Below are 14,127 nucleotides of genomic sequence, written 5' to 3'. Positions count from 1 at the left end.
GCCTCTCCTCATAAGGCTTGTGTTCCAAGCCCCTCACCAACTTTGCTGCCCTTCTCTGGACTCATTCCAGCAAGTCAACCTCCTTCCTAAACTGAGGGGCCCAGAACTGGACACAGTACTCGAGGTGCGGCCTAACCAGTGCAGTGTACAGGGGCAGAATGACCTCCCTGCTCCTGCTGGCCACACTGTTCCTGATGCAGACCAGGATGCCATTGGCCCTGCTGGCTAGCTGGGCACACTGCAGGCTCATGTTCAGCCTACCATCAACCAGCACCCCCATGTCCCTCTCTGCCTGGCCGCTCTCCAGCCACTCTGACCCCAGCCTGTAGCACTACCTCCAGTGCTCAGTCACATTTACACAAGTATTACAGATCTTATGTGAGACATTCAACCCACCCATGGCCATCAGAAGGGCTCTACAGGAGACAATTTTAAGTTGGATGTTACCCTGTAGGAGCTGAAAGCAGGACATGGGCCAAATCTGTGTGTCACAACAGCTGCTGCTACTGCTTCTGTCAGAGGAAAGCAAGGGCCCACAAAACTTCTTCCTACACTTTCCAATTCTTTCTCTTCTCTGTCACGGTTTTCATGTTCAGCAGTCTCAATCACAACTGCACCCTCCACTCCAGCAGCCTAACAAGTCTGAGGAATAGGCTGCCTACCCATCTGCCGTTATCACCTACCTCGCTACTGGCAGAAGTGCTAGGGACAGGTGGGCTCCCTGCTCCCCAGTTCTGTTAGGATGATAAAAAACAAAAAAGAGAATGAAGCAGCAGTACCCACAGCAAACAAATGTCTCCACCAGGGTAGCAGCTGTGCTACATGTTTTTCTATTCCAGGTACTTGGTATCTTCAGGGTTTTCAGCCAAAATGACGAAGGATGAAAAGTGCCAGGAAGCATCTTCCTTCTCTAAAACCTGCTTTTTATGGAAGTGTTCTTTACTTAACTTCCCCAAAGTCATTTCAGTTTCACCATGGCAGCACCACAGGATAGCTGTGTCACAGCCACAGGGTTACTTGCGCCTCTGTCCAATTAGGGGCTGGAGCATGATCCTTTTGGTACTGGACATGTCTTTGTCTCTGCATGTTTTCCCCACAACAGCTTCTGGCATCCTTTCTATTTACTGTTCTTGGCTAACAGGTCTGGCTGGGTTCAGCACTTACAGTTCTTCCCTCTAGCATCTCTGATCAGTGACAGACTTCTTAAAACCAGAGTTATAAATTTTACCAATAGGAAAAAAGCTCTTAGAACCCTTACAACAATGCCAGATCTATACATCCACTCTTACAACACTCACAGGCAGCACACGTGACAAGTAGCTAACTCTCAAGCTGGGACCTCTGCTTGTGTCTTAACAATGAACTCCTTCCAGCACTGGGTTGTGTCACTTTGATTTCTGTGGCTTGGCCTTTGCTCCTAATCTACCTAAAAGAGTTTATAGGAAAATCATAGAACCATTTCAGTTGGAAAAGACCTTTGAGAATATTGAGTCCAACTATTACCTAACTCTACCAAGTCTGGTGCTAAACCATTTCCCTTAGCACCACATATCTGTGTCTTTTAAAGACCTCCAAGGATGGGGATTCAACCATCTCCCTGGGCAGCTTATTCCAGTGTTTGATAACCCTTTCAATGAAAAAGTTTCTTCAAATATCCAATCTAAATCTCCTCTGATGCAACTTGAGGTCACTTCCTCTTTCCTATCACTTATTACTAGGGAGAAGAGACCAACACCTACCTCACTCTACCCTCCTTTCAGGCAGTTGTAGAGAGCAATGAGGTATAGCCTCAGCCTTCTTTTCTCCAGACTAAACAATCTCAGTTCCCTCAGCCACTCCTCATAAGACCTGTTCCCCCAAGCCCACAGCCAGCCTTGCAAAAAAAGACCAACATGACAAACCTGGAAACCAGAACCAGCAACCAGAAACAGGAAGCTTCTGATGTCACAATCCAAACTACAAGCCCCCTGATACCCTGCTCCAGCCAGCATTTTCGGTTTAAAGCTGTCGTGACATCAGCATGCAGATTCAGCTGGCTAAACCCATGACACCACTTAAAGACTGCAGCCATCTGCATTCTGGGAGCAATATTTTATATCCATCATTCTTAAACTTTCTGCCTCCATGGACAGTTATATAGGGGAAGCTTGTCACAGTCTGTACTGTTTAGAGTCTACACGTCCTCTCAGGGACATCCCTGTTTTTCACAGGGACTCAGGATGGCCCCAAAAGATTAGTCTCTGAGAATGGCATGGAGTACTTATGAATTTGGAACATTTTCTTTCAGTAGTTCACAAAAGTTTGAAGTTTCTGAAGCTCACACTATAGCAGAATTATATTTTCCAACTCAGTAGAGACAAATACTAAGCCCTTTGAGACACAAACAACAACAAAACAAAAACCCCCAAACAAACAAAACCCAATACACATAACAATTTAAGGTTTGCTTTATGGCATGACTACAGTATGAATACATAACTAAAAGAAATATAAACAAATGATACATCAACATAAAGCTTGTGAAACATATGGCTGGGTAGACACAGCGATGAAAGTCGTCTGGAGGTTTAATACAGCTTAGCTGTGGGCCCTGCAGCTTTGTAGAACGGTACCAGCAGTTAGGAAAACACATTCCTATTTGATTCCCAAAACTTCTTTAAAAAAGATGCTAATGATGACTAATCCTTGACTCATTAAAAAGGGAACAAACAAATTAAAACACAATCCTGAATAAGATCTGGTATAATGCCTTCAGTAAATATACCTTTCCAGGGATACAACAACCTGTATGTAGCTGCAACTGAGGAAAAAGGAAAAGAATAGCAATTAATTTGGGTAAAGGTCAAGCTTTAATAGAAAGCTGTATTATGTGTATAGACCTTTCCTTGCTTCACCTTGTTAAATGAAATGCAAACCCTATACGTGTCCAGAGAAGGGCCACGAGGATGATCAGAGGGCTGGAGCACCTCTCCTATGAGGACAGACTGAAGGAGTTGGGGCTGTTCAGCCTGCAGAAGAGAAGGCTCCAAGGTGACCTAATTGTGGCCTTCCAGTATCTGAAGGGGGCCTACAGGAAGGCTGGGGAAGGACTTCTCAGGATCTCAGGTAGTGACAGGACTAGGGGGAATGGAATGAAGCTGGAGGTGGGGAGCTTCAGGCTAGATGTGAGGAGGAGGTTCTTCCCCATGAGAGTGGTGAAACCCTGGAATGGGTTGTCCAGGGAGGTGGTTGAGGCCCCATCCCTGGAGGTGTTTAAGCCCAGGCTGGACAAGGCTCTGGCCAACCTGATGTAGTGTGGGGTGTCCCTGCCCATGGCAGGGGGGTTGGAATTAGATGATCCTTGTGGTCCCTTCCAACCCTGACTGACACTATGATACTATGATACATTTCTCTACTGCAGGTGGTAATTGGCTCCCAATGCACTAGATCACATAAACAGAGTCCTCTTTAAAATAAACCTTAATTAAAATTAATTGAATAAATATTTTTCTTATCCCTATAGAATGTCTGCTGTTAATGTAAACAGTGTTGTAATTTCATACTTCTTCTGGAAAAGAAATGATCAATAAGAGAAGATGAAAGTACCCCAAAATGAAGTTCTCTCTCCTACTACTTTACAAGAATAACTGAAATGCTTTGACAGCACAGGTAATACATTCACACCAAACTCTTTCTTGACACATTCAGCACTCAAAAGAAGACAATCTTGACAACTTGTATTATTGCTACAGTAATGTGACAATTAGCATCAAAAGAGAAAATGGCTTGTCTACGATTTTAAAGACACTTTACAATGTTGAATAATGATGTAGCTGAACATCCTTTGGTCAACTGAAATTTGCTTCATCCAAGACAAGCCTGCTGAAGTTTGAGAGACAAGTAATCACAACTGATTTTTAAATGTCATACAGAAAGTATGTCACTGTGTTGTAATTTTAAATATCGAAGCATTATTTATTGGCAAGGGTTCCCAAAGGAGAGAATGGATTTCCTTTAGACAATATATCCTCCACTTGGAACAAATGGGAAAACTTCAGCATATCCAGCTACTGATTTAAGATTATCTTAGGATATCAGGCGTATAAAAGTGACATATAAACAGCAAAACAAAAACACGGAACAGTCTCTGGACAGTTCAAGACCCAGAATTTCTTTAAAGAAAAACACTATAAATTAAGGGCTGTGAATCTGCTTGTGGCACACAACAACCCAGAGCAAAAGTCTGACGGAAGGATTCCTGTTAAAATGTGCCCTTTGCTGCCACCATGTGGGCCTTGTTTGAATACACTTGGAATAAACGAGTATTTTCTCCATCCCTCTGTAATCTTAAGAATAGAATAGAATGATAGAATAGAATAGAATAGAATAGAATAGAATAGAATAGAATAGAATAGAATAGAATAGAATAGAATAGAATAGAATAGAATAGAATAGAATAGAATAGAATAGAATAGAATAGAATAGAATAGAATAGAATAGAATAGAATAGAACAAACCAGGTTGGAAGAGACCTTCAAGATCACCACGTCCAACCTATCATCCAACACCACCTAATCAACTAACCCATGTAACCAAGCACCCTGTCAAGTCTCCTCCTGAACACCTCCAGTGACGGCGACTCCACCACCTCCCCGGGCAGTCCATTCCAATGGGCAATCGCTCTCTGTGTAAAACTTCCTCTTGACCTCCAGCCTGAACTTCCCCTGGCGCAGCCTGAGACTGTGTCCTCTTGTTCTGGTGCTGGCTGCCTGGGAGAAAAGACCAACCTCTGCCTGTTTACAACCCCCCTTCAGGTAGTTGTAGACAGCAATAAGGTCACCCCTGAGTCTCCTCCTCTCCAGGCTAAGCAGCCCCAGCTCCCTCAGTCTCTCCTCATAGCACTTGTGTTCCAAGCCCCTCACCAACTTTGTTGCCCTTCTCTGGACTCGTTCCAGCAAGTCAACCTCCTTCCTAAACTGAGGGGTCCAGAACTGGACACAGTACTCGAGGTGTGGCCTAACCAGTGCAGTGTACAGGGGCAGAATGACCTCCCTGCTCCTGCTGGCCACACTGTTCTTAATGCAGACCAGGATGCTATTGGCCCTCCTGGCCGCCTGGGCACACTGTAGGCTCTGTCTCATTTGATTAAAACATAAAGTTTCAAACACAGTCTTAAATAATTAAGTTGTTTTTCTTATCTGTTAGGTGTTATACAGCTCAACAATCAGTGCTAAGTACAAGAATCTAAATTACTTTAGCTAACAAACACAAAAATCAACAGAACTTTTGATAGAAGGTGTACAAGACTTGCACTTAACCTTACCTGATCAGATGCCACAAAGTTAATTGTTGCTGCGAGAGTTCACTGGGTCGGGAAGCAGACAGAACTTCAAGCAATGCCCAGAGTTAATGAATAGATGTCAGGGCAGCATTTCTATTAAGAGTACACAAAGCCTGAACTGCATGTACATAGGTAATGTTTATGATTAAAATAGATAGTGTTCTAACACAAAATGGCTCCGTGCTTTTGGGCAGCTGACACAGGCATTATAAATTAAATACATGCCCTTGATCTGAAAAGTGATGAGAAGTGTCATGACTCTGAGCTCTGTCACAACAGTGGCACTTTTTTAACCGTGAAATCATCCATCCGCACTTGCATGGCAGATTTATACTAAGGACATTTAAATGGACACTTAATATGAAGAAAATAAGCCTGCTTTCCTGCAAAACCACACTGGAACTACACACCAGCATGCCTTGCAGTGAGCAGGATGCCAATGGGAGTGGGAACATATAGCACTGAAACATGGAATAGATCACCATCATGATCAGTCCTCCAGCCATGGCTGTGGGCATGTGGAGGAAGAAGCTCTGGAAACATCTACTAGTTTGGTCACTCTACTGCACAAGATATAATAGAAGGTTAAGGAGGAAACTACTATCTTTACACTGCTTTGGGCTTTTTGACTGAGAAACTTATGTTTGCTTTGAAAGCCAAGATATTCAAGAGTCACTTCTTTCAAAATGCAAACATCACACTACAACCCTCAATATTTAATGAAATCTTGATCTAAGCTTTTCAGTCTTTCAACTCAAGCTCCAAAGTAGCAGTTGGAAATGGCCAAATACAGGAGAAAAAGTGTAAGACAAGCACCTCGTGTTCCACTGTAGTGCCCTGAGATTAGCCTTTCAGGCATCTTCTGCAAGGGGGCAGAACATCTGAGTGTCCTCACTGGCACTATGCACAAGTTACCAAAGAGATAGTATCTACCCAACATTTGAATACCATTGCCACACTGTCTTTGGAAAAATTAAGACCATGAGTGAAAAGACAAGGGCTAAAATCAGATCTCTGGCAAGCTAGCAAAGAGCAGTATCTACCAGTTCTGGAGCCCCTATTACAAGAGGGATATGGAGGTGCTGGAACGTGTAAAGAGAAGGGCCACGAGGATGATCAGAGGGCTGGAGCACCTCTCCTATGAGGACAGACTGAAGGAGTTGGGGATGTTCAGCCTGCAGAAGAGAAGGCTCCGAGGTGACCTAATTGTGGCCTTCCAGTATCTGAAGGGGGCCTACAGGAAGGCTGGGGAGGGACTTCTCAGGATGTCAGGTAGTGATAGGACTAGGGGGAATGGAATGAAGCTGGAGGTGGGGAGATTCAGGCTGGATGTGAGGAGGAGGTTCTTCACCATGAGAGTGGTGAAACCCTGGAATGGGTTGTCCAGGGAGGTGGTTGAGGCCCCATCCCTGCAGGTGTTTAAGACCAGGCTGGATGAGGCTCTGGCCAGCCTGATGTAGTGTGGGGTGTCCCTGCCCATGGCAGGGGGGTTAGAACTAGATGATCCTTGTGGTCCCTTCCAACCTTGACTGATACTATGATACTAGGTACTATGGAAGGTCTTCAGACGGGAGAGTAACATGTAGCTTGGCACCTAACAGGATATGCATACCATTGCATTGGGCCTCACTGGGAAAGCACTGAGAATTCAATAGCCCAGCACTGCTACAGTTTCCTCCAGGATTCTGAGGAGGTTTGTCCTTTTTTAATCTTTTTCTTTTTTTACCATGCAATACCATAGCACATTGTCATAAAATTCCATGCCATTCTCACATCATCCCTGTTACCATTCATTACAAGAAATCCTGATGTTTTAAAGGGTTTTAAGACATTCTTCAAGCCAGGAGGTGATGACCCTAGCTTCCTAGAATTTCCCTCTGCAAAACAACCTGCATGTTTCATCTTCTGAGGGCTTTACTTTGACACACTAGGTTTTAAGATATTTTCACAGACATCAGATTTGAGTTTGCTGCAAATGTTCAACAACACTCCTGCTTATAAAATTTTGCTGCTTCTAACAGAAGCCTTGGCCAATGTCACTTTTCTTCTCCAATAACCAACTGTGTATTATCAAAAATATCCAGCACAAGACATTGTAAGCATTTACAGGACCGAATTAACATCTGCAGAGACCATTAAGGTGCTTGGAGAATGAGCTCATGCTCAGGACTGCATGAACATAACCATATTGTTCAAGACTGGGTCGAGGCATCCCAGACACGGCCAGTAGCACACAATGTTTACAGATGGGCGGCACAGCGACCTCCCTAGACAGACAGGTAGACCAATGGCGGTGCATTCATAGCCCTGGGTGACTGAGTGGCACCCAAAAATTGTGCAGCCACTGTTCAGCCTCATTTTTGATCATGGTGTGCTGCCACTAGTTCATGACCCTCAACCTCACCCAACAACCACTCTGATTCAGCTTCCAACCAAATTGTTTTTCCCTCTTCAGAACGCTGGTCAAAGAAAACGTTACAATGAAATTTACAAGAGTTGGTAAGACACTTGAGGCTCTGGCCAGCCTGATCTAGTGTGGGGTGTCCCTGCCCATGGCAGGAACTAGATGATCCTTGTGGTCCCTTCCAACCCTGACTGATACTATGATACTATGATACTTCTGCAGAAGGGCAAACAGCAAAAGCAGAACCTGAGTGCCACAAGAGAGCAGTCAGTATCTTCTCATTGTCTATAATCATGGAAAAAAACTTCTATTCACTATATGCAGGACAGTGTTGATGGAAATAGCATTGAGTGTGAAATAAGATCTCCAAACAGTCTCTCACAGCTGTTGTAAGATGGGGAAAGGAAGGAAGGACTTTTTTCAGCCACATCGGATCAAAAAATAGTATACCGCAGGGAAAGTGACAGTGACAGGTTTGACACAGAGGGCCACTTTACATGGCAGCCAGACTCTTCCTGAGGCTACCTGGGCTTGCTGTGCCAAGGACCATTGTGTACATGTGTGATGGACCGCAACATGACAGACATTGTACTTCTGCTCAAGTGCACAAAATCACCACAAGACTTGTAGCTTAAAGAGCAGATCCCGGGGCCAATGCATATCACATTGTGTTGTGTTCCTCTTGCAATGTACCTTATCACTGGCTAACACAGACACACACCCACAGAGAAGATGTAATTGGCAGATGTTATCAGCAGTGCCCTTCTTGCTTCTGCAGAAACTTAAAATTCCAAATCACTGAGGTAATTCGGTGCCCTCGTGCCTACTGTGCAGTTCAGCTGCACACACTATCACAGTATCACTTAGGTTGGAAAGGACTTCGAGGATCATCGAGTCCAACCTATCAACACAGACCCCATGACTAGACCATGGCACCAAGTGCCACGTCCAATCTCCCCTTAAACGCCTCCAGGGTCGATGACTCAACCACCTCCCTGGGCAACCCGTTCCAATGACGAATTACTCACTCGGTGAAGAACTTCCTCCTCACCTCCAGTCTAAACCTCCCCTGGTGCAGCTTGAGACTGTGTCCCCTTGTTCTGGTGCTGGTTGCCTGGGAGAAGAGGCCAACCCCTTCCTGGCTACAACCACCCTTCAGGTACTTGTAGAGGGCAATGAGGTCACCCCTGAGCCTCCTCTTCTCCAGGCTAAACAATCCCAGCTCCCTCAGCCTCTCCTCATAGGGCTTGTGTTCAAGGCCTCTCCCCAGCCTTGTTGCCCTTCTCTGGACACGCTCAAGTGTTTCACCACACAAGATCACATTTTTTCTTATTCCTTTCAATTGGTTTTACTGCTCTCCAAGTATTGAAACTATTCCAAAATAAGTGTCTCCTTATTTAAGCATAAAGCACTACCTAAAGTTCCTCCGACTTTTGCAGGAACAGCTTTTTCTCCATGACTCTCACAGCAGCCTTGATCTCTCTAATGGCTGCTACACTGCTCTAACTCGTCCCCAGGTCTCTAAACCTGAGTAAGAGATGAACTTTTCCTAACTCTGGATCATTTTCACATTTATCCTCTCTATCCCACCTCTTTCTTGAGGAGAAGGAGCAGGGAGACCAATCACCTTGCTTCTGAAGCTTCTGCCTCAACCATACTGGGCCTTCTGTCAGTTACTCAAACTATGCCCAGCATGACCCGTGTGCCCATCTTGGCTTCTGTTTAACTATTTTTCAGGGATGAGAAGTACAAAATAACAGCTGCAGACCATTCTCTTGACAGCTTTTCAGAGAGGATTCCTCGCCAGATATTCTGCTGTGAGTCCTAATGCCATGTCCTAATGGACAACAAGCTAGTACCATAAACTGCAAAGTCCTTAAAATATCACTGAAAAAGAGTGACTTAAAAAGATACATTCCAATCTGTCACAAAATTTTCAGTTCAAGTAGTCACACTTTCACAGTTCAGATAGTCACACTTTCACAGCTCTGTAATATATATTCAAATTCCAGGAACTTGTGCTTTTGCTCTCCCCAGCAAACAGTCCCCGCCACTTTAAAGCACTCCTGGCACAGGTTTCTTGAGCCCTCAACAAAACAGTGCCTCTGCTCTGATCATCCATGCTGGCATGCACATGCAAGACATACGATTCTCCTACTCGTGAGCCACAACAGGATTTTCATTGATGACATCAAATATCTGACAGAAAGACTCACTCTTCTGCCAGCTCCTAGGGTAAAATGGAATCAGAGACATGGCAAGGAGCGAACACATGCAATGAAAAAAAGAATGTGTTTCCTTTAGTCTTGCAGACAATCATTTTAAGGCTTTTGTATTAGAAAGATGTGTATTCTGGATGCTAATGTTTCATAGGAGTTAATAGGCACAAAGGTCAGGTTGTTTCTACAATGACTGTAACCTCCATATAGTCAGACTCTGACCTTTATCACAGAAGCCTGTCTCTCTGGTGCCAGTCACTTCAGTAAGACACAGAGGTGCTCATTTGTACCAAAGTATAAACCACAAAGCAAACAGCTTTCATGAGGATTACATTTAGGTTACATTACTCATGAAAAGACAGTCCATTCCTTGAATCATAGCAACATGTTGTAGTAGAAATCTTATTGTCAAATGTACCATACAGCTTTGAGAGGACTGAATCAAGGGCTCTGTTTGACCATGCAGTTTGGACTGGAACTGTTTGTTCTCTGCCAGCTTGCTTCCTTGTTGAGGGAATGGATGCCCAAAATGGCTGCAACAAGCCTTCAGTCCAATTCAAAAAAAGGCAGTGTATTTTAGCACATCGTGGTCAGCTTCCCAAAATATTCATGGCAAATTCAGGGCTGGAGCATAACCTCCAGGAGAGGCTTCACCCCACAGTAAGTAAGAGGGCAGATTGACTGACACCAGCTATTTTAGTACTAGGCTGTGCCTATTAAAATCTCCATGAATGTGGATGATGATTGTCACACAATCTGCTCAGTGCAGCTAATGGAAACTTGTAACAGATATTGGGAGCAGGAATGTTGACTCGGACAAATGAAGTCTGACTTCCAGACATGAGTCAAGCTTTCAAAATCGTTACTGCTTAGTCTAACAGCTAGTTATATTTTATTGAGGCATTAGAAATACCAAATATAAACCCTAATGTAATACCAATAATAGTATGACTATGCAAACAGGGAAGCCAGAAACCTGCAATGCTCCCACTCTCCTCATTTCAGGGATGATTATTCTGCCTCTTATTGGGCACCTGTTCATATTTAGCACAGCATTACAGTGATCATTTCCTAAAACACTCAAGAGTTCTGCTGATGTACCTGCGTTGCCTGAATCAATACATTCAGCCTTTGTGACACAATCTCATATTAGCCCAGCTGGTCTATGTTTAGATTCATACAGTAACACCCAGTCTGCCTCCTACGCACCTTTTGGTAGCCGGACTTTATACACTGTGTATTTTTGTTGACATACTAAAAATCTGCTAACAGACAACACCACGGCCCATTAAATAACTGGCTCTGATATTCTGCTAAATGCAAGTAATGTGATTATTTGCATTGTTCTTCAGCTCATATATATACTGAGTTTCAGATGCTGTCTTGCCTTTCATAAACATGACTGTGAACTTTTGTCCGATGAACTCACTCTGTATGCGTCGGATGACTAACTACATTTTGTTCAGAAAATCAGCACATGAAAGTGGTGTCAATTTTGAGATAATAGGAGAAAGCAAGGCTTCTTAAGTCAGAAAACTAGTATAAAAAGCACCATTTTAAAATAAGTCCAGACATAATACAAAGAGAGACGTTTATCCCTCTCAGCCAACCATAACTTTGCCCTGTCAGAGCACCTTTTGGGGGAAAAAAAATGGTTTTCAAAGAAGATTTTTAACAAATTGGATCACCAAATACTATTGTAGGTAACCAAAAAAAACACTACACATTTAATATCTGTGGTTTGGCCAGGAGCTTCCTCAACTTTGGGTGCTTCAATTTCTTTTAAGTTTAATTCTGATTGATTCTGTGCACAATAGTCATAGATTTAAACTATTCAGTCCCAGCTTCTAATCGAATTTGCTGAGCTGTAATTTGAAATTAACAACAACAACAAAATGTAGATATCATGTTAATTAGTGCCCTAACAGTTGCTATCATTAGTCTAGGACTCCACGTTTTATAACTGATATTTTAATCCTCTTGGCTGACTAACCAATTGAATTACCATTCTAGTAAATTCAGAAAGCTCAGGAATAAAACGTAGTGAATACTAAGATGCTTACATTTTGGTAAGCTCTTGCTCACTGTAAAGCAGTATTATATGAAATGCTATATTACAGAGCAAATGAGACAAAAAGAATCTATGTGACCTACCTCATATTCCCTGCCATAATGAGGAAGAGATTATAAATGTGAGAAAAAATGAAGAGGAAGAGGATGGTACTGAAGAACATCGTCATCCAAGACCCATGGTCCTCTCGAAACATTTTCAGGCGGAGCAACTGACCTGTGGTACAAATGTTATGAGAAAGAATATATTAGTCAGTAAATACATGTTTGCAGGACAACAAAAATAAAATTGAGTACTAAACTGTGTTTCTTCTGCCCAGGGAGGTGGTGGAGTGACCGTCACTGGAGGTGTTTAAGAGGAGAGTGGATGGGGTGCTTGGTGCCATGGTTTAGTTGATTGGATAGTGTTGGATGATAGGTTGGACTCGGTGATCTCAGAGGTCTTTTCCAACCTGGTTAATTCAATTCAATTCTATTCTATTCTATTCTATTCTATTCTATTCTATTCTATTCTATTCCATTCCATTCCATTCCATTCCATTCCATTCCATTCCATTCCATTCCATTCCATTCCATTCTATTAAATTATCCCACTGTGTGTGGGGAGAAGAAATTTAGCAGCATGCAGCTGAACTACTCCTCTGCAGTTAGTCAAGAACAGATAGTATTCCTACAAGGTTATTTCCCACAAATGTATGAAACACTTGTTTGGGCACTTACAAACAGAGTCACTGAGGTGGAAACCTGAAGCAGTCTGCATCACACACATGGTTTTGTATACACTACATGTGATTCTGCATGTTGGTTCAGCAGCTTTCAATGTTTTCATTTCAGCCACTAATATCTCTAATCTGCCCTCATGCTGGCACAGGGAGTTGAGCAGCCATGCACAAGTGGAGAGTGGAGTGGAGAACTGACTCATCCAGAGAAAAAGAAAATTTATCTTTTCTATTTGTTTTTTTTCTTTCATTTGAATTAGTTCCATCAATCTGCTGACCTTGAAGCTCAAAGAACAGTCGAATTATGCATCTGTGCAAAACTGGGAAGGAGTCAGGGACTGGAAGGGCAACTGCCTAAATCATCCTGTCTTTTAGAAACTGTTATATTCTAACACTCCAAAACAAATGCCACAGTGGGGAAGATCTCATGGAACTAGTCTAGACCTCAGGGCAAGTGCCACTTTTAGTGCCACATTTGAGCAATGTCTTGAGAAGCAAGTCTATTTATAAATTTTGAAGTGTCATAAGGACCTCAGGCTGTGTGAGATCTATTATTTGCTGGTATTTCTTCATCAGTAACAAAACAGTCATTAAATCTTGATGTTTGCCTGTCTCTTTCCACTAATAACAGACAAATATGACACGACAAGAGTGCTCTCATCCTATGTGTTTATCTAGCTTGTGAAAAACACAAACATGGAACAGAATTAGGGACTGAGGACACTTTGGCTCATGAGAAAAAGAGATTATTTGCATTTCTGAGAAGGTGACTGCAGGACTAATTGAGGATGAAAGAAATTGCCAGGGCTAGACAGAAACTCCATATATCAGAGGGCTTTTGCTTAAGCCCAAAAGTACACAAAAATACAGGGTGAATAATAAGTAAATAATCACCCCTGCTCTCAGTAAAACTGAGATAACAATACTGTACAATCTCATTGTTGCTCTGTCTCATGAGGTAGTACAAGGCTGACATGTGTTCCTGTCAGTCATGTAACATCAACACAGGAAATCTGATACAGTCTTAGATTCCAATACTACTGAACTGCTCAGCTGGGATGACCTCTCCCATCGGTGTGATATGCACTGAGCAAGTATCACAAGCTTTAGAATCCACATCAAATTCTACCAGAGGCCTCCAGTGACATTATGGACAAACCACTTATACTCCACACTCAACTCCTTGATCCACAAAAGTGAAGAATAGCATTATTCTCTTTCATACAATATAGACATTTCCTACATTGTACTACAACAAGACCACAAACTGATTGAGCCTGTAAAAAGTCCTATGACAAAAGAGAACAGACCTTAAAGTCATTCTTACAATCATTATTCATTTCCTAGTCAGATATGTACACCAAATGTCACCCCATCACAGAGAACTAAACATTT

General features: G+C 42.8%; 1 protein-coding gene across 2 annotated transcripts in view; it reads right to left on the bottom strand.

The window, feature by feature from the left end:
- Nucleotides 1–14,127, bottom strand: part of TMEM117 (transmembrane protein 117) — a 304,918-nt gene that overhangs the window by 229,601 nt on the left and 61,190 nt on the right. For both annotated transcript variants that reach the window (XM_068170301.1, XM_068170303.1), the window contains exon 3: nt 12,098–12,230. In XM_068170301.1, the coding sequence (XP_068026402.1) occupies nt 12,098–12,230 (133 nt within the window). The remainder of the gene's footprint in view (nt 1–12,097; nt 12,231–14,127) is intronic.

This window comes from Melanerpes formicivorus, unplaced genomic scaffold (assembly GCF_026170545.1).
Source record: "Melanerpes formicivorus ecotype bairdi unplaced genomic scaffold, bMelFor1.0.p_v2 SCAF_3, whole genome shotgun sequence".
Lineage (NCBI taxonomy): Eukaryota > Metazoa > Chordata > Aves > Piciformes > Picidae > Melanerpes > Melanerpes formicivorus.
The sequence above is the reverse complement of the archived record's forward strand: the minus strand, read 5'-3'. Positions and strand labels throughout refer to the sequence as shown.